Here is a 25,761-nt window from a genome sequence, read left to right as displayed (position 1 = left end):
CTGCTGAGCATCTGGGCCACGCTGTGCCCGGCCGAGCCCATTCCCCTCATTCTCTCCTTTAACTCGCACAGCCGTTACATCAGGTGGGCACTGTTATTCTCATCACACACTTGAGGAAAGCAAGGCTGCTGAGGGGATGTCACTCCCTTGCCCAAGGTCACACCACGAAATGGTGGTACCAGGACGCCAACCTGGGTGCCAGGACCTCACTAATTGTTCTTTCGTTGACTTGACAAAGAGAGTTAAAGGGCGTCAACTCTGTACCCGGACAGGGCGGTAAAGGGAGACAAAGCCTGCGCCCTGCGTGGGAGTGGAGGGTGGGGAGTGGGGAGGGGGCAGGTTGGCTAGTAAGTGCCCGGACCACTGGGCTCTCCTGCCTCCTCTCCCAGGGACTCGCAGACAGGTCTGGGTGTAGATGTGAGGGTGTCACTGTCCGGCTGGGGTGTGGGCCTCACTGTCAAACCCCGCAGCTAGCCTGGTGGCAAGCTGGTGGAAGTGGAGCCGTGGTGTTCAGGGTGCAGCTTGGGACCCCTGCGAGGGGAGGGCGAGCCTGAGCATTTTGTCCTGGGGATGGGAACAGAGAATCCCAAAGGAGATGTAGGGGTCTTAGTCCCAAAACTTACTGGGCAGGTGCCCACACCCACTCCACCCCAGTCCCTGAGCCTCACTATCCCCCTCTGTAAAATGGGGCTAAACAGGAAAGTGGATCATTAAGGGCTACCAGGCACAGAGGGACTCTGGGCGAATGGAGAATCCACTGTCCCAGACTTTGAGTTTTGTGGGGGTGGGGTGGGGTGCAGGGTGGTGGGAGTTCTTCCTTAGAGGACCTGGAAGCACTTAGAAGGGCACCAGAAGGCTGCCTGCCCCCAGCTAGGGCTCTGAGGGGCCGGGGAGAGGGTGCTGTTCAGATCTCTGGGGCCCCCATAACTGTATCTCCAGGAGTCCAGGCTTTTTGTGCAACTTGTCCCTAGGGCAGGATCTGCATGCCCTAGGGGTTGGCACCTGGGGGGTGAGAATGGGAGGGGCAGCCCCAGGCAGCAGACTAATTGGGCTGGGAATCCGTGGGCAGCGCCTGAGGGAGGGAGGCAAGGGAGCAGGGAACTCAGCGAGTCCTTCCTTCTGGAGATTGGGGGAACAGTGGGTGGAGCAGGGTCTCTGGCCCAGGGGCCCTCCGCAATCCCTGCGGGGAACCTTCTCTCCTGAGACTCCTCAGACATCTAGGCCAGGCAGGTGGGGCAAGGGGAAAGCAGCTTGCTGGAGATAAATGGACCCACAGAAGCAGAAGAGATAGAGGTCAGACAGCAGGAAAGACTGATGACCCCAAATCAGGAGGGAGTGAGATTCCCTGGGGTGCTCTTTTCCAAACTTGGGGAGTCGTCTACCTGGGCTGGATGAGATTTACTCTGCTCATTGTTCCTATCAAGCAGGTGGCACCTGTCCCTCCCGGTGTGACGGAAGGAGAGTGGATGGAGCCGCTCCCTTGGAGCCCATCTGTGTGTGTGTTGCAAGGGGATCAAATCAGGCACCCTTTGGCCTTTGTTGGGGGTGGCATAGGGTGCCTCTCCTCCATCCTTCCTTCCCTGCCGCTCCTCCCTGGAAGCCTAAGGCCCGTCCAGGTCACTGTCTTCGGGTTTATTTTTTGCTGGGCTCGGCTCTCCCCTGGGAGGGGAGGGGGTAGGGAGAGAAGGAGGGGAGGAGGAACAGCCATGTCAGCACAATCCCAGAGCCTCTGCTCCTGCCCTCCTTGGCCTGGCTGCCACCCTCTTCTGGAGGGACCAGTCCCTGGGGACAGTGGGGACCTAGACCCCTGTGGGACCTCCTCCCCTGGGGCAGGACAGCAGGTCCAGAATAGGCCTTCCTCCCCTTGCCCTTCCTCCATTCATCCTGCCACCGAGCATCAGAGGGAGAAGGGTCTCTGAGCTCAAGTGGATCCAGGCTTCATTTCACAGATGGGACACTGAGGCCAGGAGGAAGGACACAGCACATGGGGTGGGGCCTTCACCTCCCCTCAGCAATAGATGGGCGTTGTTGCTGAGAACCACGGACAGCTGCCTCCCAATTCCGTCCTGCACACTGAGGGAAGGGAGCAGCCCCTGATTCACTCACTCACCTAATCTTTGGTCCTCTAGGCACTGATTGCAGTCTGGTGGGACACACAATGGGGGAGGAACATGTGACCCATGGAGGCCCAGTCTGGGGATGCAATGAAGGCCGAGCCAGGGTGTCAGCCCCTCCCCTCATGCCCTTTATCTTCCTTTTTGTTAAAAGATAAATTAACCCTATTTTACAGATAAGGAAATTAAGGCCCAAGGTCAACATGGCTAATAAGTTGTAGAGACAGGATTTGAACCCAGAATGTGGCTCCTGGGCTATGGTCATGTTGCCTCCTGTGGGGCCCCTCCTTGCCATTTCTTGACTCTCCTCAACCTGCCTCCCTGGTTTTTCCCTCGGTTCCCAGGTTCTGTCAGCAGCTCTGCCTCCTTCTTCTGCCCCTTGAATGTTGGGGCTCCTGGGGGCTCTGTTCTGGGTCCTTCTCTCCATGCACAGTTTCCGTGTGGGTGTGGGTGAGGGGGCATTTCATATACTTCTATGACTTTGGGGGGTCACCTCTGTGATGACAGCCTCCCCCTTTGCAGTTTCATCCCTGAGCTTTACCTTCTGCCTCAAACTCCCTCCCCTCTCCCACCCACTCCATCATCTAGCGAACTATTCATCCTTCAAATCCCAGTTTGAGCACCACCTCTTTTTGGAATCATTCCCTGCCCACCCTACCCAGAGTTTGATTGCTGACCTTTCAGAGCCCCAGATCTCTACTCACCAACCCCTGCGTGTCCTTTGCTTTTCTGGGTGGTGGGGGTTGAGCAGAGTGCTTGGTTGGTAATTGTTGAATGTTTGCTGAGCCAGGGAATGAAGGCAACATTGAGACTGGTTGTAAGGATGATAAGGGTTCTGCCGACTAGAGGGAAGTGGAGAAAGGACCCCTAGGTCCTCTGTGTGCAGGTTGGGAGCTAGAAACTCTTGTGATGTTTGTCCTGAGCACGCTCCACATGGAGGCAACAGCTAGAGCAAAGGCTTTGAGGTAGGACTCTGTTCCTCCACCCCCTTTGCCCCAGGATCTGCAGAGTCTGGTGTGTTCAGGGGCCTGAGGGTCAGGCTACAGAGGTGGGCTTTACCCTGAAGGACATAGGCAGCGGCAGGACAGGGCAGCACCACTAGCTGGGAGCCTGGGCTTGATTGATCTCTTCTCACAAGCCAGTGCTCTGAGCACACTAGACCATGTCGTGCTCCAGGTACTGCTATGTGGCAGCTCTATTATTGTCCCCATTTTGCAGATAGGAAACTGAGGCTCAGGAAGGGGAAATAAGGTGCACCAAATGACACAGCTTGTCCATGGTGGAGCTAGGATTCGAACTCACATCTGCGTGATTCCCAGGCCCGAGATCCAAATGGTTCTCACCTGCATCAGCAGACCTGGGCTTTTTTTCAACGGCCTAAGGCAAACTGAGAAATAAGGGCAACGTGGTGACTTTCATAAAGCTAAATTTATTCTATTTAAAGGGCTGTCTTTTAGTCTGAAATTACATCCTTTCTTTTATGAAATAATGGGGCTGGGGATTTTAAAAAAAAATGTCCTTACTTGGTGAAATAAAAAGTTGACGACCTTATTCAGTCCCTAAATTGTTTTTGAAAATTTTACTGGTGCGTGAAATCCCTGAGTCGGGGCGCCATCCTGCCTCCTCCCTCCTGAGTTCTGGGGCCAGAAGTAGGAGGAGGCTGGGTGGGGATGGAAGGATTAGGGGGATGGAGGAGCCATCAGTCTCCCCTGTCTATTCCTCCCATGCCCCTAAGGGCAGTGAGGACTGGCTCAGGGCCCTTGCCAAGACTAGACTAGGAAGAGGGATAGGTCAGCCAGAATCAGGGCTTACCTCTCAGTTAAAAGAGCCCTGGACCAGGAATCAGCAGACAGAGGGTTGGGCTTCCTCTTCTGTTTCTTAAAGGCTGTGTGACCCCAGGCAGGTGACTCAACCTCTCTGAGACTCCGGCTGCCATCTATGTAGACTGACAATTATCATTTCTACCTGCCCACCTCACAGGGCTGCCCCCTGTATCAAGTGCTTCATAAACTACAAAGTGCTGTGAAGAACAGAGGGCCTGTTGTGCTGTCCCTGTTCTTACTCCCCAGCACAGCTCCCTTTTCTCTTGGCTTCTGGGCCCCGTCATTTCAGCCTGGCCTGCACTGGTTTCAGCACCCACCGAGGAAGGGGCATTGCAGGGGAGGGTGGGTGGTATATAGACCCTGCAGGAGCGTACGGGCCAGCTTGGCAATTCCTTTCCCCAGGAGCCCCTGCACAGCGGCTGGAGGCCTAGGGGCCTCTCTGACAACCTTACTGGGGGCCAGGCTCAGAGTTCTGATGGTTTTCACATAGTAATGAGTTTCATAGTCTAGTCTATATGGGGTTTTGTACCAGATGTTTTCCACATACTACTTTATGTGATCCTTCTAACAGCCCTAGGAGGTAGGCCCTAAATTACCCCAACATACAGAAGAGGACACTGAAGCTTAAATGGTCAGCATGTGCCCTGTCACACAGCCACGAAAGGCGACTGTCCGGGAGGGTGGAATTTAAGCCTGAGTGTGCAAGGCCTCTGTGCTGTGAGAGCGTGGGAGCAAGATTGTAGGGCCACAGTGGGCAGGCTGGGGTAGGGACACCCGTAGTCTCTGTAGGGGTGTAAGCTGGAGTGGGAAAGCAAGAGACAGTTACCTGCTGGGTGGCTTTGGGCAGTCACCTCCCTCTCTGAGGCTCAGCCTCCCTCCATTGCTGTGGCTCTCAATAATAATCAAAATAACAGCCGATGCTCCGGGGTGCCTGCCGTGTGCCGACGCTGCTCTGAGGACTTGACATTCCTTTTATCTATCAGTGACCAGATAAGGTAGATACTATTGTTATGCCCATTTTTCAGATGAGGACGCTGAGGCACAGAGAGGTTGAGGAATTTGCCTGGGTGTAGGTAGTGGGCCCAAGATTCAAGCCCCAGAAGTCCAGCTCTGAAGGCTGTCACCTTTCCCGCCATATTACACCTAACTGGCCTGATGGGCCTGCCTGCTAGGAAGCTGATGTGAGGGCCAGTTGAGCCTTAAAGTTCAGGTCCTGTCGCCACCCCAGTTCTACACTGGGAACTCATTCCTTTCTTCTTGCTCTCTGATTTGGGAAGCCTCGATGGGCAGTCCCTTGTGGCCAGGACCTAGCCCAGGTGCTGGGGACAGAGCAGTGAATGAGACCCTCCCCTGCTCCCCGGGGGAGATGCACCTGGAGGCTTGTGGTTGCCTGGGTAGCACAGAGTCCTGTGGGGGCCTGCACAGAGGGCCTGAGCCAAGCCCCAAACTGGCCATGGCTGGAAGCCTTCCCAGAGGAAGAGGTTTCAATTGAGACCTGAAACGTGAGTAGGAGTTGGGGTCAAGCAGGTAAAGAGGAGGAGGGAACAGCATTCCAGGCAGAGGGACTAGCATGGGCAAAGCCCAGAGGTGAGGCTGAACGGGACATTTGCAAAGAACAGAAAGAGGACAGGAGAGTGGGAGCCTAGAGGGGCAGGAGGTGTGCAAAGAATGGGCTTGGATATGTGCAAGGGCAGGCTGAGAACTCCAGGCTGAGGAGCAGTGACTTCCTGGAGGAGGCTGAGTTCAGGAAGGAACTGAGGATGGGAGTGCCACAGGCAGATTGGTATTTTAGAAAGACTTCTGTGGATCTGGCAAGGAGGATGGTGGAGGGAAGACTCCAACAGGGAGCCCTGAGGATGCCATCCACTTTTGGCCTCTCTTTCCTTCTGCCTTCCCCTCATAGCCCAGTCCCCAGAGCTGGCATCTCTGGATTTGCCCACTAGCCCTGCTGGAGCCTGGCTGGACCTGGCCTGAAGCCCTAGGATTTTGCCTGTATGGAAAGTTCAGCTGCTTATGCAAAGCCTGGCATGGGGGAAGGTGTGTGTGGATGAAGCCTTGGAAGCAGAGGGGGTGGGTACAGGCCCTGGGGATACCTGCAGAGGGGATCTGGGGTCTTGGGGATGTCCACATGAGAGCACCCGGGTTTGGCCCAGCTGGCGGTAGGGTGCCCTGGGGAAAGCGGCAGAGCCCAGGAGGCCCAGCCTGCCAAACCCCCTTGCAATAGGGTGTGGAAATCACTGATCTCACCCAGCCCCCTGAGTCTACTGATGGGGAAACTGAGACCCAGAACAAGTCAGTGGCAGAGCCCAGTTGTCCCTGACAACAAGAAGTAACAGTGAAAACAGTGAAAACCTCTTTGCAGAGCTGGCCAGGGCTCAGGTCCCCTCAGTGTGGTCTTGGGCAGGTCTTTTCACATCCCTGAGCCTTAGCCTCTGGGTCTGAAATGCTCCCTTGTACTGGGAAGAACATCACCTCCCCTACCTGATGATCCACAAAGCACTTTAAGACAGTCCTGGACTATTGAGGGGCTTAATTGGTGTTTTTACTCAGTGAATCCCATCAAAGTCTCGTAATGACGCTGGAGGAAGATACCATTGCAGGATTTTATACGGAGGCTCAGAAAGGAGAAATGACTTGCCCAAGGGCATTCAGCTGAGAATTGACTGATGCAGGGCTGGAGCCAGGTGTCCAGGTACCTGTCCAGGACTCCTTATTGACACAGCTCCTGTTTTGAGCCCCTGCTCTTAGTGAAAAGCAGCTGGTGTCCCAAGCAAGACCCATTAGTCCATTGGGCAGAGTGTGTGTGGGTGTGTGTGTGTGGTAGGCTGGGCTGCCCTGCAGGCTTGGAACTCAGCTCACGTCAGCTCCTGTGCCTCTGTGCTTGGGTCAAGCTGCAGCTGCTGCCCCGTAGGGAAGAGGACCTTTCCACTTATACTCTAGCATTGAGGTTTTTTTCTCAGCCTGACCAGCTGGTGAGAGGAACTGGCTGTGGCATGACCAGCAAGGCACCTGCCAGCCCCTCCCACGATGGGATCTGGCCATGTAATGCCCTGCACATGACAAGCATGGGGCGGGCACTGGGCTGGGGAGAGGGATTTGCACTTTTCTAATCCGAGGGCTGTAGCCCTCCTCTGCCTTGGCCAGGGTCGTGGGAGAGGTTTGTCCCTGCCCCCGTGCCTAGCAGCCAGAGTTCAGATCCCTGGCACACACCCAGCTACTCTGGTTGGGGCCTTCCCTTGCCTTGCTCGTGCTTCCCCACCCCCTCTTCCCCGATTTGATTTGAGCAGAGTTGGGACTTAAGGGGGCACATTCTGGGGCATTGTGACTGGTGGAGATGCAGTACCATGAAGCATTTGGGGCTGAAGGATGGGGGCAATGTCAGGGAGGTTTAGGGCCCATGTTGGGGCAGAGTTAGGGGAAGGACCTGATTGGGGTGCAGAACTGGAGTGTTTAGGGGCTAATCATGGGCCACCCCTTCCTGGAGAAATTTGGCTACAAGTCAGGGAGGCAAATGTGTGGGCCATGCCCCCCCTCACTGGGCGGTAAACACAGCCGTCGCCCAGGAGACGGGCCCAAACATCTCGGCCCCCCATGGTTATTTATACCAGGACTCCCTCTCCTTCTCAGGCCTGGTCTGGCCTCTCAGTCCTGAGCTGGGTGTCTTGAGTGGAGGGTTCAGCCCCCTTCAAGGCAGGAGGCCCCAGTAGCAGGCCCATTCGAACCCCACCAGGGACTGGGCACTCACCACCTCCTAATGGCATGTCCACTGAAGGCACTGGATCTCACTGATCGGAAGTGTGCTCACAGAGGCCAGGGCCTCGGCAGGAGGGGGGAGCCCTAGGATTGAGCCCTGGGTTTGCTCTAAACTCCTGCATGACTGTGATCCCTGGTACCCTGTACTACACCTTCCCTGCTGTTCAGTAGAGGGGAGGGTCTAGATTAGTGCTTTGCAAACTTACAGGCAGTAGATCTTGTTCTTTAAATGAAATGTGACACAGGAGTGCAGTATATAAAATACATTAAAGCAGGGCTGCTCTAGGTGGAGTCAAGGGTGGGGGGCCCAGAATTCCAGCCACTCAGCCCTGCATACCATCAGCCTGGAGCCTGTACACAGCCCTCCTTATTCTAGAACACATTCCAAGTGACCCCAGAGTTCCCTGGCCAAATCCCTGTGCCTGCTTCCTGGGCTGGCACAGGCTTCTTTCCTGGTTCACTAGCCCAAGGGCCACCGTTGTCTGAGCACTCCTAGGTCCAAGGGCAGCCGTTTGCAGCCGAAAGCAGGCTGGGCAGCCACAGGAGTGTGACCAAGGTCCCCCCGGGGAGGGATGAAACCACTGTGAGAAAAGAAGAGGGCGCATCATGGGCTGGGGACTGGAGGGTAGCAGGGGCTGGCTGTCCCCTCCCTGCCAGATTCCAGCATAGAACTCAGTGGAGTCCAAGATTTTAAATTTAAACCTGGCCTTCCAGATCATTATGAACATATATGTGTCAGGAGGAATTGAACACACTTTATTTAACAGCTTATTAGCTTGATTCAAACTTTAAATATTTAGATTTATAGTGTGTGGGTCTCCATTTGTACTCTTTCCCAGCCCCTCAGTGTTCAGGGTGGGCTTGTGTTGGCCCTCCCTACATCCACCCACCCACCTCTGCAGCAACCCCAAGATGCCTTTACCCAGAACTCTCAGACTTCGGATGACAGTGGGAAAATCCTGACTCACTGATGCTCAAGGCCCTGGTGACCTGGGTCTTCTCATTCCCTCCCAGATACTGTCTGAGCATCTGCTGGGCCAGCCTGGGGGATGTAGGGGATTCAGAACTGGGCTTGCCCTTAGTGGATGGATCCTAATGAGCTGGTTGGGTGGGTGGACAGAGGCAGGAATCGCCTCAGCACAAGAGGATCCTGGGGTGCCCAGAGGGGGCCAGGAATTCCTACCAGGGGCTAGTGGAGCACTTCCCCTCAAAGGATATCAGGGATTCTTGGGGAGGAAGGGGGGACATCCCAAGGAAAGGAGAGAGCACAAAAGTCACCAAGATGGAAATGTACAAAGTATGGAGGGGTGGAGTGTAGCTGATGCCTAGTGTGTGTGTATAGCCTCAAGCTCTGGGCTGAGGAGCTGGCATTTTAGGTTGTGAACCACGAGGAGCCATTGTAGGATGGTAAATGGGAGAGGGGCACTCAGCCTGTGAGGTAAGTGGACTGGGGGTGAGGATGGGGTTAGAGCTGGAATCGTGGTGGTCAGTGAAGAGGTGCTGGAGGGAGGGGGAATGGGGTGAGAGCTCGGCTGGACAGGAGTAGAGGGCTAGGAAGAAGAGTTGATCTCAGCTTTGCCTTCTGGAACATTTTTCCTATGTCCTCCTTTGCTCTTTCTCAGTTCCTGCCTGTTTCTCTGACCATTCCACTGCCCTGGGTCTCCTTGTTGGGGAGAGGAACACCTCTTCTCAAACCTTTTCCCCAAATAGGTGGCAAGTGGGAGGCTACAGCTGTATAAGAGGGGACCTACTCATTCATTCAGTCAACAAATTTTTATTGATAACGTGCTCTTGCACCAATCCCTGTTCTAGATGTAGGAGAGATAGTGAACAAGATAGATAGTCACTATACTCATGGAGCTTACATTATGGGGGGCCAGGGGACCAGAAACTGTATCTTTCCCTGGTGTCCACCCTCTGGCTCTCTGGCCCATGCCCCTGGATGCCTGGGAGTGGAGACTCTCTCCATTACCCACTCATTCCTTCCAGCTGCCCTGGTATCAGCTCCTATCTTCGGAACATTAAGAGGGGGGCCCGATGCCCAGGGTCTAACCCCAGGGACCACATCTCCATAAGACGAGTCTGGGTCTGGGGGCAGGATCTGGGCTTAGACTCTTGTCCTTTTCACTGACGCCTGACTTTGAGCCCCTTGTAAGAATCTTCCTGGCCTCAATTTATTTATCTGCCAAGTGGGGCTTTGGGGAGGCCCTGAGGAAGTGAGGGGAGGGGAAGGCCAGTCAACTCCAGTATTCCCCACTGGTGGACAGCTCCTTTAGCTGTGGGTGGAGGTGGAGGGGTGCCGAGGACTCAATGTCATCATCACTACCAATCCAAGATAAAAGCCGCTGTCTGTTGTATTCACTGTGGCCAGCCTCGTGCATCTTCTCATTTAATTTGTTCCTCACAACTAGCTCTGAATGGTCGGTGTATCTTCCCTCCCCATTTTCCAGATGAGGAAATTGAGTCGCAGTAAGGTGAAATGACTTGTTGAAGTCAGACGTGAACCTACCTGACTGTGGGAGCCCTTAAAGACGGTGCTATAAGGGTGCTGCCTGGCACCTGCCCCTCCTGGGCACTCAGCCTCGAGAGTAGTAACCCAGCCCTAGTGCCTCCCCGCTAACCCCCCTGGGGGCTGGCACCATCCTGAGTCCAGGCACTGCGTCCTACAACACTGGCCAGAGCAGTACCACGGGCCAGATCAGGCCAGGACCCGATTTAGGGGGCCTTGGTACCTCTCTGTCCTGTGGCGCTCAGTCTCCGCACCCGGCGTTGGTGGGTGGGCGAGCCCGGGGCAGTTGGGGTGTTGCGCCCCCTTCTCTGCCCCCGTCCTCCGGGACGCGGCGGCACCTTCACACTTTCCGCTTGGCCCGCTGCTCGCCTTTCAGGCTGCCGCGTTTTCAATTGTTAATTTGGAAACGGAAAAAGAAGCCGGCAGGGCGGGGGAGGCCGCAGGGAGGTAACCCGAGCCGCCGCTCCGCCCGCGCCCCTCCCGCTCGCGGTGCCTGGTGTCGGCGACGCTCCGCCCCTCCCAGGGATGGCCCGGAGTCCCGCCCACCACCGCGTCCCGCCCCCAGCCTGCCCCGCCCCTTCCAGTACGCCCCTCCCAGCGCCGAAACGGCGGGGCCAGTGCCGCAGACCCCGGAACGCCTAGGGTCGGCGCCTTCCCTGGAGAGGAAGGGGCCCTTGCGGGGGAAGTGGGCAGAAGCCGTGCCGGGGGAGGAGTCCCCCAAGAGCCCTCCTCCTCAGGAACCCCTCCTTCTCCCGAAGAGCCCCGCCTGGTGTCAACCTCCTCTGTGTCCCGAAGTGAACCCAGCCCTTTCTGCAACCCCTCAGCGTGTGGTCTGGGACAGATTCTTGCCTCCAAACCCCGGCACCAGGGATTATTGGCCCCATTAGACGGAGAAACTGAGTCCCGGAGAGGGACAGTTCACTTGCTCAGTGTCACGCCAGGCTGAGTTCTTGAGCCTGGCAGGGGTCAAGGTCAAAACTAAATACAAGCCCCATTCTTTGGGCCCTGATACCTGCAGTGTTCTGTCTTCCTTGGAAGAGGAGGGGGCGTCAGGCCCAGAGGTGCAATTTGTCCCCTTCCCCTGACCTCCAGCACTCTTTCAGTGGTTAATGAGCTATTGGAAGTCCTGCTTTGGTCTACCCTGACTCCTCGTTGCTATCATTATTCAATTATAGGGGAGTTTTGGAGGTAGAAGGCTGTCCCTCTAGACTTTCCGTGCTGGGGATCAGCATACAAATGAAATGTAGAAGACCCTCCTCCTCCAGAGACTCTAGAAGTCCCTCAGGACCTGCAGCTTCAGGAACTGGCTCGTTCCTCATTTCCTACTGGGAAGCTGAAATCACTAGTCCCAGATGCATCAGTGAGAGATCGGGCTCTTGGAGACCCTCACTCAACTCCTTCCTTTCACTGAGGAGTAAACTGGAACTCAGAGACAGCTTTCCAACCCTTCAGCCGTGTGGTGTCCGAGTCAGGACAGAGAGCCTGTGGACCCAGGTTCCTAGCTCTGTCCATCCCTAGTGCCTCCCCTTCTGCTGCCCCCAACCCTGACACCTTCCTCAGAGCCACCAAGCAGACCTCTGCCTTTTAGGGGACTCTGAGTCAGTCAGTGCCTCTCCCCTTAAAGGCTGAGGAAACTTGGGTTATGTCTGCAGATGTACTTCCAGCTTCCAGCCTAAGACCCTCCAGACCACTCCTCCACCTTGGCTGTGGAACAGGCCCAAGCTCATTCAGGAAGCTTATCCCAGCTGTCAGGGCCCACTGGAACCAGTCTTGCTGGATTCAGTCTGGCTGATCCTAGATTTGAGATTCTCATGGTGAGCATGGCTCTCAGGGCAGCTGTAACCAACTGCCCCCGGTATGGCCTGTGAATTTGCATGCTGCTTTGCTTGTTAGTAGCAAAGGTATTGAAAAGCCCCTCCCCTGTCATGCCCCCTAAACCTCCCATTGGGTGACATCCTCAATGGCTGAGTCTGCAGGACTCCCAGGCTGGGCTCAGTCTCAGGGCCTGGACTTCCCAGGGGGCCTGGCCCTCCCTGGAGCTCCTGTTCCACCCTGTCAGCTCTTGGTGCTCTGGGAGTGCTGAGAACCAAGTGTCGGGAACTGAGCTCTTCCCCCTCTTTTGACTCTTCCCTCCCTCCCCTCTCCCCCCTTTGCACAAGTTCTGCTGATTCAGAGGACAGAAGCTTTCTTAGAGGTGACCCTAACCCTTGCCAGGCTCAAGTAGCTGGTGGCCTGGGTCATCCTCGAACCCAGTGCCACCCTGACAGATACAGCAGGAAGGGCAGGGGCTAGGCCCTAGGCTGATGCCAGGATGGGGGAATTTTTGAGGTGGGGTGAGGGGCAGGTGCCTGGTCCTTCTACAGAAGAAAAAATCAAAAGAACATTACCTTAGGAACTGGGAAATCTGAGTGCCAGGCCCAACTCTGCCTCTGATCTCCTGGATGATCACAGGTAGGTCATGTCCTTCTCTGGGACTCAGTTTCCCATCTATAAAGAGAGGATTGGTTGACCCTGAGGGAGCTTTCAGGGCCAAAATATAGTCAGTGTCTGCTCACCTCTTGCCACCTCGGCTTCCCTTTGTAGGGGTCACCATCATCTCTTGCTTGGATTATACCATCAACTTCCCAACTCAAGGCAGGTGTAAATGCCATTGCCCTCTTTCCCACTCCGCACCATGCCACAGTCTGTCCTCCATTCCACAGTCTCTATGATCTTTTGCAAACATAAGTCAGATCATGTTACTTTCTGCTCAAAACTCTCCATTTCAAAAAAAAAAAAAAAAGAAAGAAAAAGAAAAGAAAAAACTCAAAGTAAAAGTAAAAGCACAAATCCTCGCAATAGCCAGTACATAATCTGCTTCCCACCTCCGCTGCCTCGCTACCACTACTCTCCCCCTTCCTCACTCTGCTCTGGGAGCACTCCTTTCTCCATGATTCTGGAACACACCAGGTACCCTCTGGCTCAGGTCTCTTGCACATGCTTTTACCTCTGCACAGAGCCCTCTTCTTCTCTCAGATACCTGCATGGCTCACTCCCTCGTGTCCCTTAGCTCTCTCCCAAATGTCACCTTCTCAATGCTGTTTTCCCTGCCCACCCTCTATGGAATCGCTCCCGACTCCCACACCAATACTCTTTGTCACATTTTTCCTGCTTTATTTTTCTCCATCATCATCTGACATTTGAACATTGTCTTGTTTATTTATTATCCATTTCCCGCGTGAGAATGTAAGCTGCGTGAGGGTAGGAATGTTGTCCATCTTTGTGCCTGGCTCATACTGAGCACTCAGTAAACACTGAATGAATGAATGAGTGAGTGAGTGAGTGAATGCTCTGTGGCTCAGGACTGCGTTGCTGCCTGCCCGGGTTCCCTCATAATCCCATCGGAGGCTGGAAGGGTTGAGGTGTGGAGCCAGGAGCAGCCAGCCCGCAGGGTGTCAGCACACTGGGGAGGTGGGTAATACCTGTCAGAGGTCCAGTGCTGGGGTGGTCCCTTTTCTCAGGAAACTTTTACCTAGCACCCATTCCAAGTTGGTCACAGGGCACTCAAGGTGAAAAGGACAAGACCTCAGCCAGCTTTCAGTCTGTGGGAGGAGACAGGTACTCAAGCAGAACTTTTCATGCGTCGCAGTAAATTCCCTGATGGAGGTGAGCGTAGAGATGGGGATGCAGGATTATGGGAGCATGGATGGGGCAGGGGCTCCCACCTAATCCAGCCAGGTTGGAGGAGGGGCAGACACAGCATGAGCAAAGGTGAGGAGGGGAAAAAAATCTGTCTACTCTTGTGGGGGGACAAAGTCCGGACAGTGGAGTATTGTGTGCCAGGTGGGGCACTGAGTTGGGGAGAGTCAGGTGGCAGGGTGGGTAAGGGCCTTTCTTGCAACCCTGCTAAGGTGCTTGGGTCTGAGCCTGCAAATCGGCAGATTTGACACTTTTTAAAAAGCAGCAAAGCTCTTGGTTCAAATGAGATCTTACTGAGTCACCCAAATCCACACACACCGCTCAGGTAGAACGGGGTGGAGGGAGTTTCCATCGCCCATCTTGTTTATGTTTCCAGAATCCGGGCTGCCTATATTTTACCCTTTTGTTTGCTTTCACTTCACTGACCTCCTGCTTGGAAGCCCACGCTCCCTGTTTATTTGTGGAGTCAGCACCGCCTGGCCGGCCTGAAACAGATGGTTAGCCCCTGCTCCCTCCTTGTTCCCACCCTTGATGTGTTGCTCAGCCCACTTACCTGGTGCCCCAGGTAGTCTGGCTGGCGTGGCAGAGGGAAGCAGAGAGAACAAGTAGGAGGGTTTGGAGCTGGTCCAGGTGGGAGAGGATGAGGCTGTGACTCATTCAACACCTTTTCCAGAAGTCACCGCCTTCTGTAGTGTGGTGGGACCGAGACCATTCATGCTGGCTCAAGAAAGGTTGGCTTGTGGAGGTGGAGGACACCTCCTGCAAGAAGAGGGTAGAGGCTTCTCGTCAGGAAGTGCATCTGAGCTTTGTGGAGTTGAGACGGGGTGAGGGGATTCTGGAGCCACAGTCTCAGCTCCACTTCTCTCTGCACCTCTGCCAACTTTCCTCTATGGTGCTTAATTCCATTCCTGAGATAGACAATCTGATTGGCTCAGCCCAACCTATGGAGGTCCCTTCTGGGGTCAACGTCCAGCTCTAGATAAATCAGTGGTGGCCAGGAAAGGGGCACGGAGCCACATGCTACCATGTTGGGTTGGCCCTTTTGGACTATGTTGGTTGTCACGGCCATCCCAAGGGCCGCCCCTCATCCTGTGCTTCCAGTGCAATGCAAAGGGCTGGCCTGAGAGGATGAGTGATGCCGAATCCAGCCTGTGCTCGGGTCTGGATCAGCCCAGAGCAAGGGATGCCTGGTTCTAATGGGGTCATTTGGAAGGGTCAACTTTTTATAATTTTTCAGGCTAAAGTGACGGCCTTTTCTAATTGGCCCTCCAAGAAGGCTCATTTTTTTCATAGTTTGTACTATGTACTGGTGGCTGCTTTCCCTCCAGGGACATCCTCAAAGAATCTGGAACTGAGCTGAAGGCCAGCCCTTTCCCTTCTGCCCCACAGCTGGAGAGTTATGTGGCTGAAGGGACTTTAGTCATCACTAAGTTGTTCCCCACCTTCATGTTGCAGACAGGGAAACTGAGGCTCCATTGAGACCTTACCCCCAGCCCTGAGCCCCAGCTCAGGCCTCTGACCCAGAGAAACGGCGGCCGTGGCAGCAGCCCTGGTGTGGGGCCCTGGGTCACGTGCTTCTGCTCCCTTTGCCATATTTAGAATCGCTGGATCAGGGGAAACTTCTCGTCCCAGCCCCTGAGGATTCTTGGAAAGAGCCTCTGAGGCCTGGCTGACTGCCCCTTCCCTTTATTCCCCCTGCAAGAGAGAGAGCCAGCCTGTTCTCTCCAGAGGAGCCACACTGCACCCCCATCAGGAAGTGCCTCTCAGGTCTAGTTCAAGCCTTTCTTGGGTATCAGCTCTGGTCTGGGGTTTAAGAAGGCCTTTCCGGCTGGAAGGTGGTGGGGGTCGTGACCTCTGTCCTCCAGGAACCTTGGCTGAATGAGGACAGAACAGCCCCTGGGTCCCCCAGCTGAGGGAAGATAGAGCCTTGCCTTTGGGGTCCTGGTCTCGGGAGCAAGGAAGGGGTCATGCACTCCCAAGGCCAGATGCCAAAATGGGAGAGCCAGCTGGCGGCCAGGCAGGCGGCAAACCCTGGCCAGGCTCAGTCTGGGAGGAGGGACGCTGGAGAGAGGAAAGGAAGGAGGGAGTCCCGGGAGGAAGGAGGGGGCAGAGCCTGGATCTGCATTTACTTTGACCTGGTAGGAAGGGAGGGTCCCCTCGTCCCACACAGGCTTTTTCCTCCCTCAGGATCATCAAACTTTAAAAACCAACAACCAAGCCAAACCAAACTAAAAATGCATGTGTGGCATACCTGTTATGTTCTAGGTCTTTTCTCCTGTCATCACCTGTGGGGATACTGGTCCTGTGATCCCATGGGACCCCTCTCCAGGGCTTGGTCAGTTCCCTCTGCCATCCTCCACGTCTGCAGTGTCAAACTCCTCCACCCCTTCAGACCCCCACCCACCCTACTCCCCACCTCTGAGAAACAGACCTAGCCTCCTCTTCCCAGAGAAAATCAAATCCCCTCGTGGGGGCTCTCTGGGCTTCCCCCATCTGACCTCCGACCTCCTCTCCCACCTGGTCTCTCTCCCTGCCCACTTGTCACCATGGAAACAGGTGAGGTCCTTTCTGCTCAGCACCAGCCCTTCCCCTGCTCTGGATCCCAGCCTCCCAGCTGCCCTGGGGACTTCATTCCATTGATCACTCCGTGTCTTTCTCGTATCTTGAACTTCTCCCTCTCTCTTGGCTTCTTCCACTCTGGCTCTCTCATCTTAAAAAAGCAAAAAACCCCCAGTGCATTCTTCGCTGTTCTCCATAGCCTTCTCCAGCTACCAATCTCAGCCCCTACACTTTGCAGTTACACTTCTATAAATAGTTATACCTCCACTCACAGTCTCTACTTCCTCACTGCCCCGCTCCCTTGCTCAACCCATCTGAACCTGCTCTGACCCTCCCCTCCCTCTAAGGCTGCCCCTGCCAAGGTACCCAGTGACCAACTTGTCACCAAATCCAATGGACATTTTTCAGGCCTTATCTCACTTGACCTCTTGGCAGCATCTGACACTGCCATCCACTTCCTCCTTTTTGAAACACTTTCTTCTCTTCGCCTGACACCTCTCTCTTCTGGTTTCCCTCCCATCTCACTGGCTGCCCCTTCCAAGTCCTGGTGGAGGGTGTGTCCTTCCTCTGTGCCTCTGGGGTCCCATTGAGTCCTCCTCTAAATTTGCCACATGCTCTCAGGACTATCTCAGCCACACCCATGGCCTCAGTCATTACCTCTACCTCGATGTCCCCCAAGTCCACATTTCCAGCTTGGGTCTCTGTATTCATACTTAGAGTGATTGCCTAGTGTCCCACATCCATCTCAACATGTCCAGAATGGAACTCATCACCCCCACACCTGCTCCTCCCCTGGGCTTTCCCATCTCAGTTCACTGTGGCGCCTTCACCTAGCCAGTGTCCCAACCAGAAACGTCATTGTCCCCATTTCCAGTCAATCACCAGGTCCTACTTCCTAACACTATCTCTAGTCCATCCGTTTCTCTCTAGTGCCACCACCATCCTCTCTCATCTGAATTACTATGGAGCTGTCTACTTGCTTTTTCTGATCAATCTTGCCTCCTCTAATCCATGCTCCCACCACCCTTGAGTGGTGCCCCTGAAACACAAATCAGACCATGTCATTCCTTCTCAAAACTCTTCAATGGCTCCCCACTGCCTTCAGGTAACATTCATAATGCCTGAGGATCTGTCCCTCTCTGGTTTCTCCGCTGCCTCTTCACTTTGGGCCCACACCTGCCAGAACTGCTGGCCACCCTGGGCTGCCTACAGGCTCCTGCATCTCTGTTGCTTGCACACACATCCTGCTTCCTCTGCTTGGGCCACCCACACCCGAGTCTTTGTCACCTCCTCCAAGTCTTCACAGATCCTGCTACTTTGGCTCCACTATCTTGGGGTTCCCCCAACCCCTCTGGCACACTGTCATCACCTCATCCATCATGTAACCACTGTGTTACATTTGTTAATTTCTTGAGGGGGGCCTGGGTTATTCATTTCTGGCTTTACAATAAATCTGGCTGAGTGTAGGTGGCAATGAACATTTCTTAGGAGAATGTGGCTCAGAGAGGTTAGGCAGTATTCTCTCTTCTGCTGTGCAAGAAGAGAGAATGCGACCCCACCCCCCAGCCCTCCCACCTTCCATATCCCCATCTCTCCAGCTTCTAAGTATCTGTCTCCCCAGGGACCTCCCCAGAGAGTCTGGGACTGAGCTCAGGGCTGATCCTCTCCTTCAACCCCACTGCTGGGGAGTCGTAAGGCTGGCAATCCGCAGCTCATCCTGCAGACAGGGAAACTGAGGCCCAGCGAGGTAGTATGGATTGGTGATCCAGGTGGACTTGCATTCAGTTCCCGGCCTTATGCCTTTGTACAACCTAGTATACCTTTCTTTCTATCTTTTTTTCCCCCGTTTAAATAATAGCTTTATTGAGATATAATTCAGATGCTATAACCACTAACCCCCTTTTAAAGTGTACAATTCAGTGGCTTTTAGTGTATTCACAGAGTTGTACAGTCATCATTGTAAACCTCTCGGAGCCTGGTGACTGTGAGCCGTGGTGACTGTGGTCTGCTCTTATGGGGATGCTGGGAAGAGGGCTTGGGAATGTGCACATGGAGGGCTTCATGTAGCACCTGGCTAGTAGGAAGCCTTGGCCAACGGAGCAGTTATGGGGTCACACAGCAAATCGGGGTGAAGCTGATGTTGGCATGAGACCCTCCTCTTCAGCAGGGCTTTCCTCAACCCCCCTGCCCTGTGGCTGTTTCCCTGGCAGTAATTTGAGGAAGGCCATGGGGACAGGGGTATTGGGGTGGAGGGAAAAGGCAACGATAGCAGTTGTTTAAAAAGCCTTGAGTTGGTTAATAATTGAGTCAGCTGCCGTTACTCCCATTCACTAAGCCAGTGATTCTCAAAATGTGGTCCCTGGGGGAGCAGCATTAGAATCACCAGGATCTTTGTAGAGACGTATATTCTCAGGCCCTATTTCATAGTTACTGAATCAGATGCTCCAGGAATGGGGCCCAGAAATCAATAATTTAATAAGCCTGCCAGGTGATTCTGATGCCTGCTATAGTTTGAGAACCATGGAGTCAAGCAAACCATTCACCTATTCAGCCTTAATCTTGCTTCCCTCCTGAATGAATAGGATAGTCACAGAATGGGTGGGTGGGGGAGGAAGGCTTGCAATAAGTCTCACGATCAACCTCAGCCAGGGAGAGCCAGCCAGTTAGCTCCTACCTGTCCCAGCTCTGCCTGCTGGGCTGGGTAAGATGGAACACTGGCCCCAAGTTGCACCCAGGCAGGATGGGCAAAGGTGCTCCAGTAAGTGGCTGCCAGTCTGGCCTCTCTGCTAGGGCGATTGTAGAGGACCCAAGCCAGTCAGCTCCTGAGCACCATCTATACTTTGTAGATGGGGAAACTGAAGCCTCAGAGGGGGCCAGAGACCATCTTTAGACTGTCCTTATTTGTTGTATGAAGAAAGTCACGTGCTAGTTCTGGCAGACACTCCAGACCTCAGCTGTCCCTGTCTCCTCCATCCCTAGGCCCCAGATATGATCTCCCTTCTACTGTCCCCCGAGTGGGTGTCTGTGTAGGACCCCTCAGGAAGGCCAAGGCAGCTTGGGCCCCAGCTCTGCTATGGATTCACTGAGTAATCTTGAGCAAATCTGTCCCTCCCTGGGCCCCATTGCCTCATCTGGAAGATAGGGATAATTATTCAGCTGCCTGGAACACAAGATGCACTTTATCAGACAAAATATATCTGTTCAACTGTATTGAGCATCTGACCTCAGCCAGTGTATGAAGGCTGGGGGAGGTGAAGTTCAGGGTTTTTTAAAACAGTGTCTACCAAATGGAGCTGGTCAAGGTCAGAGACTTGCCTTCTCTTTCCTTCTCAGGAAGGATGCTCAGGACACTGACGGGTCAGGGATGGATGTGCTTAGAGCTTTGGGAGCCTCCTCAGTGGGCACAAACTGGGGAGTTTGGTGACATGATGTTTTGATGTTTGTTTAGGGTGAATTCTGCTGTTCCTTTACTCAGTCTATGAAAAAATAAATAAAGCAGAGTCAGGGGAGACAGGTTGGGGATGGGGCCATTCCTTTGGAGAAGGAGTGGTTGGGGAAGGCGTCTCCAAGGAAGTGATGTTTAGACAGAGGTCTGGATGAGTAAGGGAGCAATAAATAGGCAGAGGAAACAGCAAAGCAAGTGCAAAGCCTGGAGATGCAAAAACTTCTGATGTTTTCTAGGAATGGAAGGGAGGTAGAATGGCTGGTGCACAGTGATGGAGGGGCTGGCGGGAAGCAGATCAAGTTCAAGGGCAGGGTGGGGCCGGATCTCACAGGGCCGTGCTGGACTCGCTGAGGAATTTGACTGCCTCTCTCTAAGTGCGATGGGAAGTCAGGGGAGAGTTCTGAGGAGAGTCCTGGCTTCCGGCTTTGCATTTGTAGGAAGAATACGCTGATTGCTTTGAAGAGGGCAGTCATGGTTGGGCCAGGGTGGAGGCAGGGAGACCAGTCAAGGGCGAGATGATAGTGGTTAGTCTGTCCAGGGCTACATTCTGAAGTAGAGCCCACAGTAATTGCTAAAGGATGAGGCGTGGAGGGTGAGGGAAAGGAAGTGTCAGGGTAACTCTTAGACATTTGGCCTGAGCCCCTGGGTGGAGGGTGGTGCCCTTCCTGAGATGGGGAGACTGGAGAGGAGCAAGATTTGAGGGCAAATCGAGAGTTTGCTTTTGGACACGTTCGGTTTGAGAGGCCCCTGACATCCCAGAAGAGACGTTGATTGGGCCATTGGACTGGTGAGCTGGACTCTGGGGAGACGCTGCCACACCCTCACACCTGCGCAGTGGACGAGGCTATTGTGGTAAGGGGTAGGGGCAGGATTTAAAGTGTTTTATTCCCCCATTTGTATTTTTAAGGAAATGCACTTTAAAATTTATATTAGTTTGTTATTACTCAAGCAGCCCATGTTTATTTTTTTTTAATTAGGAAATGAAGATAAGCAAAAAACAAAACAAAAGCCAAATCACTCAGTTTTGCTCTGCTGACTCTTGTATGTATATAAAAAAATCTATATTTTTAGAATTGAAGTATAGTTGATGTACAATATTATATAAATCACAGGTGTACAATATAGTGATTCACAATTTTTAAAGGTTATTCTTCATTTATAGTTATTATAAAATATTGGCTATATTCCCCATGTTATACAATATATCCTTGTAGTTTATTTTACACATAATAGTTTGTACCTCTTAAACCCCTACCCACTCCCCTTCCCTAGTTTCTTTTCTATACCTGTGAGTCTGTTTCTTTTTGGTTATATTCACTAGTTTGCTGTATTTTTTAGGTTCCACATATAAGTGATATCATACAGTATTTGTCTTTCTCTGTCTGACTTATTTCACTTAGCATAATACCCTCCAAGTCCATCCATGTTGTTGCAAATGGCAAAGTTTCATATTTTTAATGGCTGAGTAATAGTCCATCTTGTATTTATACATCTTTTTCTATTCATCTGTTGATGGACACTTAGATTGCTTCCATATCTTAGCAATTGTAAATGATTCTCCTATGGACATTGGGGTGTATGTATCCTTTTGAGTTAGTGTTTTTGGTTTTTTGGATATATACTGAGGAGTGGAATTTGCTAGGTCATATGGTAGATCTATTTTTAGTTTTTTGAGGAACCTCCATACTGAAAAACATCTATATTTTAAAAGTTGAGATCACATTGTCCTTAAGGTTTTCTAATCTGCTTTTTTCACTTAGCTTATTGTGAAGTGGACATTTTATAGATGTGTCACTATTGACATGGAAAGAATAGCGTTGAGGAAAAAAAATTCTTGAAACACTCCGCAGGAAGCCCCAAACGTGACCCACTTACCTGAGGTTCTGAGTCAGCTGAGCCATGGAACTAAAGGATTTCTGTCCAGGGCTGGGGTGAAGGTCCATCGAGATTTGGCAGCAACTCTTCCCAGAGGAGGGGCTGGATGAGACGCCCTCAGGAGGACCCTTCCGCCCCCGAGCCCTGTGTTAGCAGTAGTACCTATTTCCCCGGGATGCAGCCGCTGCCTTTTCTGTGGTTAATTATTGAACCCGAGGAACTGGTGCTCACCCCCACCTCTCTCTGTGCCTATGTCTTTGCTGACTCATCTCTTGCCTGGAATTGGCCAAGGAGGCCTCCTCTTCACTCATTCATCCAAAACCCTTTACTGACATACTGACTACCTCCTCCACCCCGGGGCATGTGCTGGGCTGCAGCCCTATTCCTGCCCTCCAAGGAGGCCAGGAACCTCCGTCCGAGGAGCTGTAAATGGGCCAGGGTGGATCCCCGCCCTTTCCACGTCTTCCCTTCCATCAGCCCCCACTTTACTGATGACGAGAGACTGGCTCAGAGAAGGTAGGTGACTTTCCTAGGGTCACACACAGCAGGATGGGAATTTGAACCTGGATCTCTCAGACTCCGAGCTCATGCCCTGGCCACGAGGAAACATGAACACAAATGAAGCCATGTGGGCAGTGACTTGGGAGGCAAGCCCTGGGAGGGGGAGTTCTGAAGAGGGAACAGTGGGCAGGGGGCCTCCCAGAGCAGGAGCCCTGGTTTGAGGGGAGGGTGAGCAGTCTCGCCAGGCTTCACCGGTGAGGTGTTTCATGGAGAGTGCAGTGTCAGCAGTCCCAGGTGGGGACACTCTGGAAACACTTGGGGGAGGCTACAGGTCAGTTCACAAGGGATGCATTTCCAGAGAAGCCCATTCCCTCAGGAGTCTCTCCCCAGCCTGCTGTGTGTCCGGCACACCCCTATCAAAAGAAGAGCGCTTCGGGGCAGCCAGCCTCATTTCCTTCACTGCATCTGCAGCCTGTGCCCCACATCCTGTCTTCCTCCACACACTCCCCACACCAGAGCTTCTCTCATCATGCCCTTTCCCCTCTTCCCATCCACTGGGAAGCTGGGAACCCTGGCTCTAAGCTCACTTCTATCCTGGACATACTGGGTGACCTTGGGTGAATCCCTTTCCCTCTCTGGGTCTTAGTTTCCTCATGTGTGCAGTTAGGGTGGAGGGAAGTGTTGGCTGAGTTGGATTCTAAAGTTCCTTCCATTTCTAAACGTCTGATTCTGGTTCTGTTTCTTAGCAACTTCCCACTGCCCTATGCGGAGATCCAGGCGTCCATAGCATGGCTCCCCGCTGCCTGGTGCCCCTCCCCACGCCCTCTCTCCTCTGCATCCTCCCGTCCCTCCCCATCTTCCCTGATCCCCTTTCCTTTCATAGCTGTCTCAGTATTTAATTCCATCAGAACCCACAAAGGCATAGGCAATTGTTCTCATTCTGCAGATGAAGCCACACTTCTGCTGTCTTGGAATTCATAGGGAAGGGGGGCTCCTGGGTCCCTCCCTTGGCCAGCCCAAACAGACCTGCCACCCGCAGCCAAGTGACCACATCTGTGAGCTGCAGCTGCATCAAGGGCAACTGAGAGTGCTTGCTGTAAGGTGTCTGTGAGCTCAGCAGCTTGGAGCTCTGGGGCTTCTCCCTCTGGTGTCTGGCACAGAGTCACAGCTCCAGGGAACTCTGATTCTAATCCCACTTTCCAGATTATTCTGCCAAAACAATGCTTTCCTCCTCCTCTGACTCTGACTCTGCAGCCCTCTACCAGAGGCTCCTTGGCTGTCCTGTCTGTCCAGCAGCTAACCCTCTCCTCCATGCTGCTATTGCAGATTTTTGCTGGTCTTCAGCTGCCTGGTGCTGTCCGTGCTGTCCACTATCCAGGAGCACCAGGAATTTGCCAATGAATGTCTCCTCATCTTGGTGAGTGCTGGAGTCTGGGTCCAAGGGAGACTGGGGCAGCACCTCTGGGCTGAGGGTGAAGGTGGGGAGAAGTTTCTCATACTGTGGCTCAGGGAGTGGCTTGCTGTGCTGTGTTCCCTGAGCTGGTGGCTGCCCCTCTCTGGGCTTCATCCCATGCTTTATGCAGGTGTTGGGAGAGTTCTTGCCTCTATGCCAGGGCTTATGATGGGCCCAGAGAAGAGAAGAGGAGGCCCACTCCTCACGACCAAAGCTGCTAACTACACCCCTGTTGTGATGGGGTTTTTTCCCCCCTCAACAGAAGCACTTCAGAGGGGGACAGTGACTGACAACCAAACCACCCCTTATGTCACCTGGTCAGGGTTACAGACTTTGGGATGGCTGGGAGGGAGAGGGTGGGGCGAGAAGCAGGAAAACCTAGACAGCTAATGGGGATAGCAAGGGAGGACAGACTTGAGCTTTCAGTCTCTTTGGTAGACATGGGAGAAGACACCTGCCTTCTGGAATCCTCTTCAGGTCCATCCAGGTGTAAGGACCTCTGGGAGATGTGGTCTGAGGAAATCCTAAAACCCCTAATCCAGGGACTCTGGGCTGGGTGGGTGTTGTGTCATCTGGGCCCTGGTCCTGAGGTGTGGGGACCAGAACCCAGGCACCTGGGCCCACAGGAATTCGTGATGATCATCGTGTTTGGCCTGGAGTACATCATCCGCGTCTGGTCCGCCGGGTGCTGCTGCCGCTACCGAGGATGGCAGGGTCGCTTCCGCTTTGCCAGAAAACCCTTCTGTGTCATCGGTAATGGGCACATCACCCCGCCCACGCCTTACCCTCAAGCCCCAGGGCTAACACCCTCACCCCATCCCTGACCCGGACCGTGGCTGCTGACACAGACTCAACGGACATTTCCAATCCCTCCCATGGCCCCAGGAACCCCCCGACCTCGGGTCCAGGCGCCGGGTAGGTTGGCTCCCCGGCGCTGGCCGTGACCTTGCTCCTCCGCCCTTCCCCGCCCCCTTACAGACTTCATCGTGTTCGTGGCATCGGTGGCAGTCATCGCCGCGGGCACTCAGGGCAACATCTTTGCCACGTCTGCGTTGCGCAGCATGCGCTTCCTGCAGATCCTGCGCATGGTGCGCATGGACCGCCGCGGCGGCACCTGGAAGCTGTTGGGCTCAGTGGTCTACGCGCACAGCAAGGTGAGGCCGGGCCGGGGTGGGGCCGGGGCAGCCGAACAGGGAGGGCGGGGCCGAGCCGAGGGGAGAGGTGAGAGAGTGACGAGGGACCCAGTGCCCGGAGGCTGAAGGAGCTATCTCGGGGGTTGGGAAGGGGCGGGGTCTGGGGTTCTGGGCCAGGCCAGGAGGTGGGGCCTGAGGGGCAGGGCTTGCGGGGCTCACTTGGAAGCTTCTGAGTTGGGGGTCTACGCTCACAACAAAGTGGGGAGCTGGGGCTGAGTCTGAGGGTGAGGATGGGGCGGGACAGGATGTGGGGCCGGATCGACGCTTGAAAGTGGGGCTTGGGTGGCAGGGCAAGGTGGGCTTGGGGGTGGAGAACTGAGCGTGGAACCTGGAGGGTCAAGGGCAGGGCCAGGGCGTGCTCTGAGATTTTGTGTGGGAGGGCGTGGCAGGTTAGGGAAGGCGGAACAGGGTCTCCTTGAAGTGAGTTGCTGGGAAAAGAAAAGCGGGCAGAGCCGCCGCCTGGGACCTCCAAGAGGTTGGGGTTCTCATCCCCTCCAGAACACCCCTCATAGGCCATTCTGGGAGCCTCCCACCTCCCCACCTGTGCTAGGTGGGCACAGCGTTCCCCATTTCCTCACCACCTCTGCCTCGGTGCTCCCTGTGGTCTCACGTGTTGCTGCCCCCGCAGGAGCTGATCACCGCCTGGTACATCGGGTTCCTGGTGCTCATCTTTGCCTCCTTCCTGGTCTATCTGGCCGAGAAGGACGCCAACTCCGACTTCTCCTCCTATGCCGACTCGCTCTGGTGGGGGACGGTGCGTGAGGGTCTGTGCAGGGCCGCCCTTCTCCCTGCGACCCTCCCTAGCATGATCATTGTGATCCTGACCCAGGGACCTGTCCCTGTCCTCTCACCTAGGGC

General features: G+C 54.1%; 1 protein-coding gene across 1 annotated transcript in view; it reads left to right on the top strand.

Moving 5' to 3' along the window:
- The window catches only part of KCNQ4 (potassium voltage-gated channel subfamily Q member 4), a 53,285-nt gene that overhangs the window by 6,227 nt on the left and 21,297 nt on the right, over window positions 1–25,761 (top strand). Inside the window, exons 2-5 of the mRNA XM_064493692.1 lie at window positions 23,584–23,674; window positions 24,337–24,463; window positions 24,689–24,864; window positions 25,532–25,657. Of these exons, the coding sequence (XP_064349762.1) occupies window positions 23,584–23,674; window positions 24,337–24,463; window positions 24,689–24,864; window positions 25,532–25,657 (520 nt within the window). The remainder of the gene's footprint in view (window positions 1–23,583; window positions 23,675–24,336; window positions 24,464–24,688; window positions 24,865–25,531; window positions 25,658–25,761) is intronic.

The sequence above is a fragment of the Camelus dromedarius genome, chromosome 14, assembly GCF_036321535.1.
Source record: "Camelus dromedarius isolate mCamDro1 chromosome 14, mCamDro1.pat, whole genome shotgun sequence".
Lineage (NCBI taxonomy): Eukaryota > Metazoa > Chordata > Mammalia > Artiodactyla > Camelidae > Camelus > Camelus dromedarius.
This window is presented reverse-complemented; position numbering and strand designations above follow the sequence as displayed.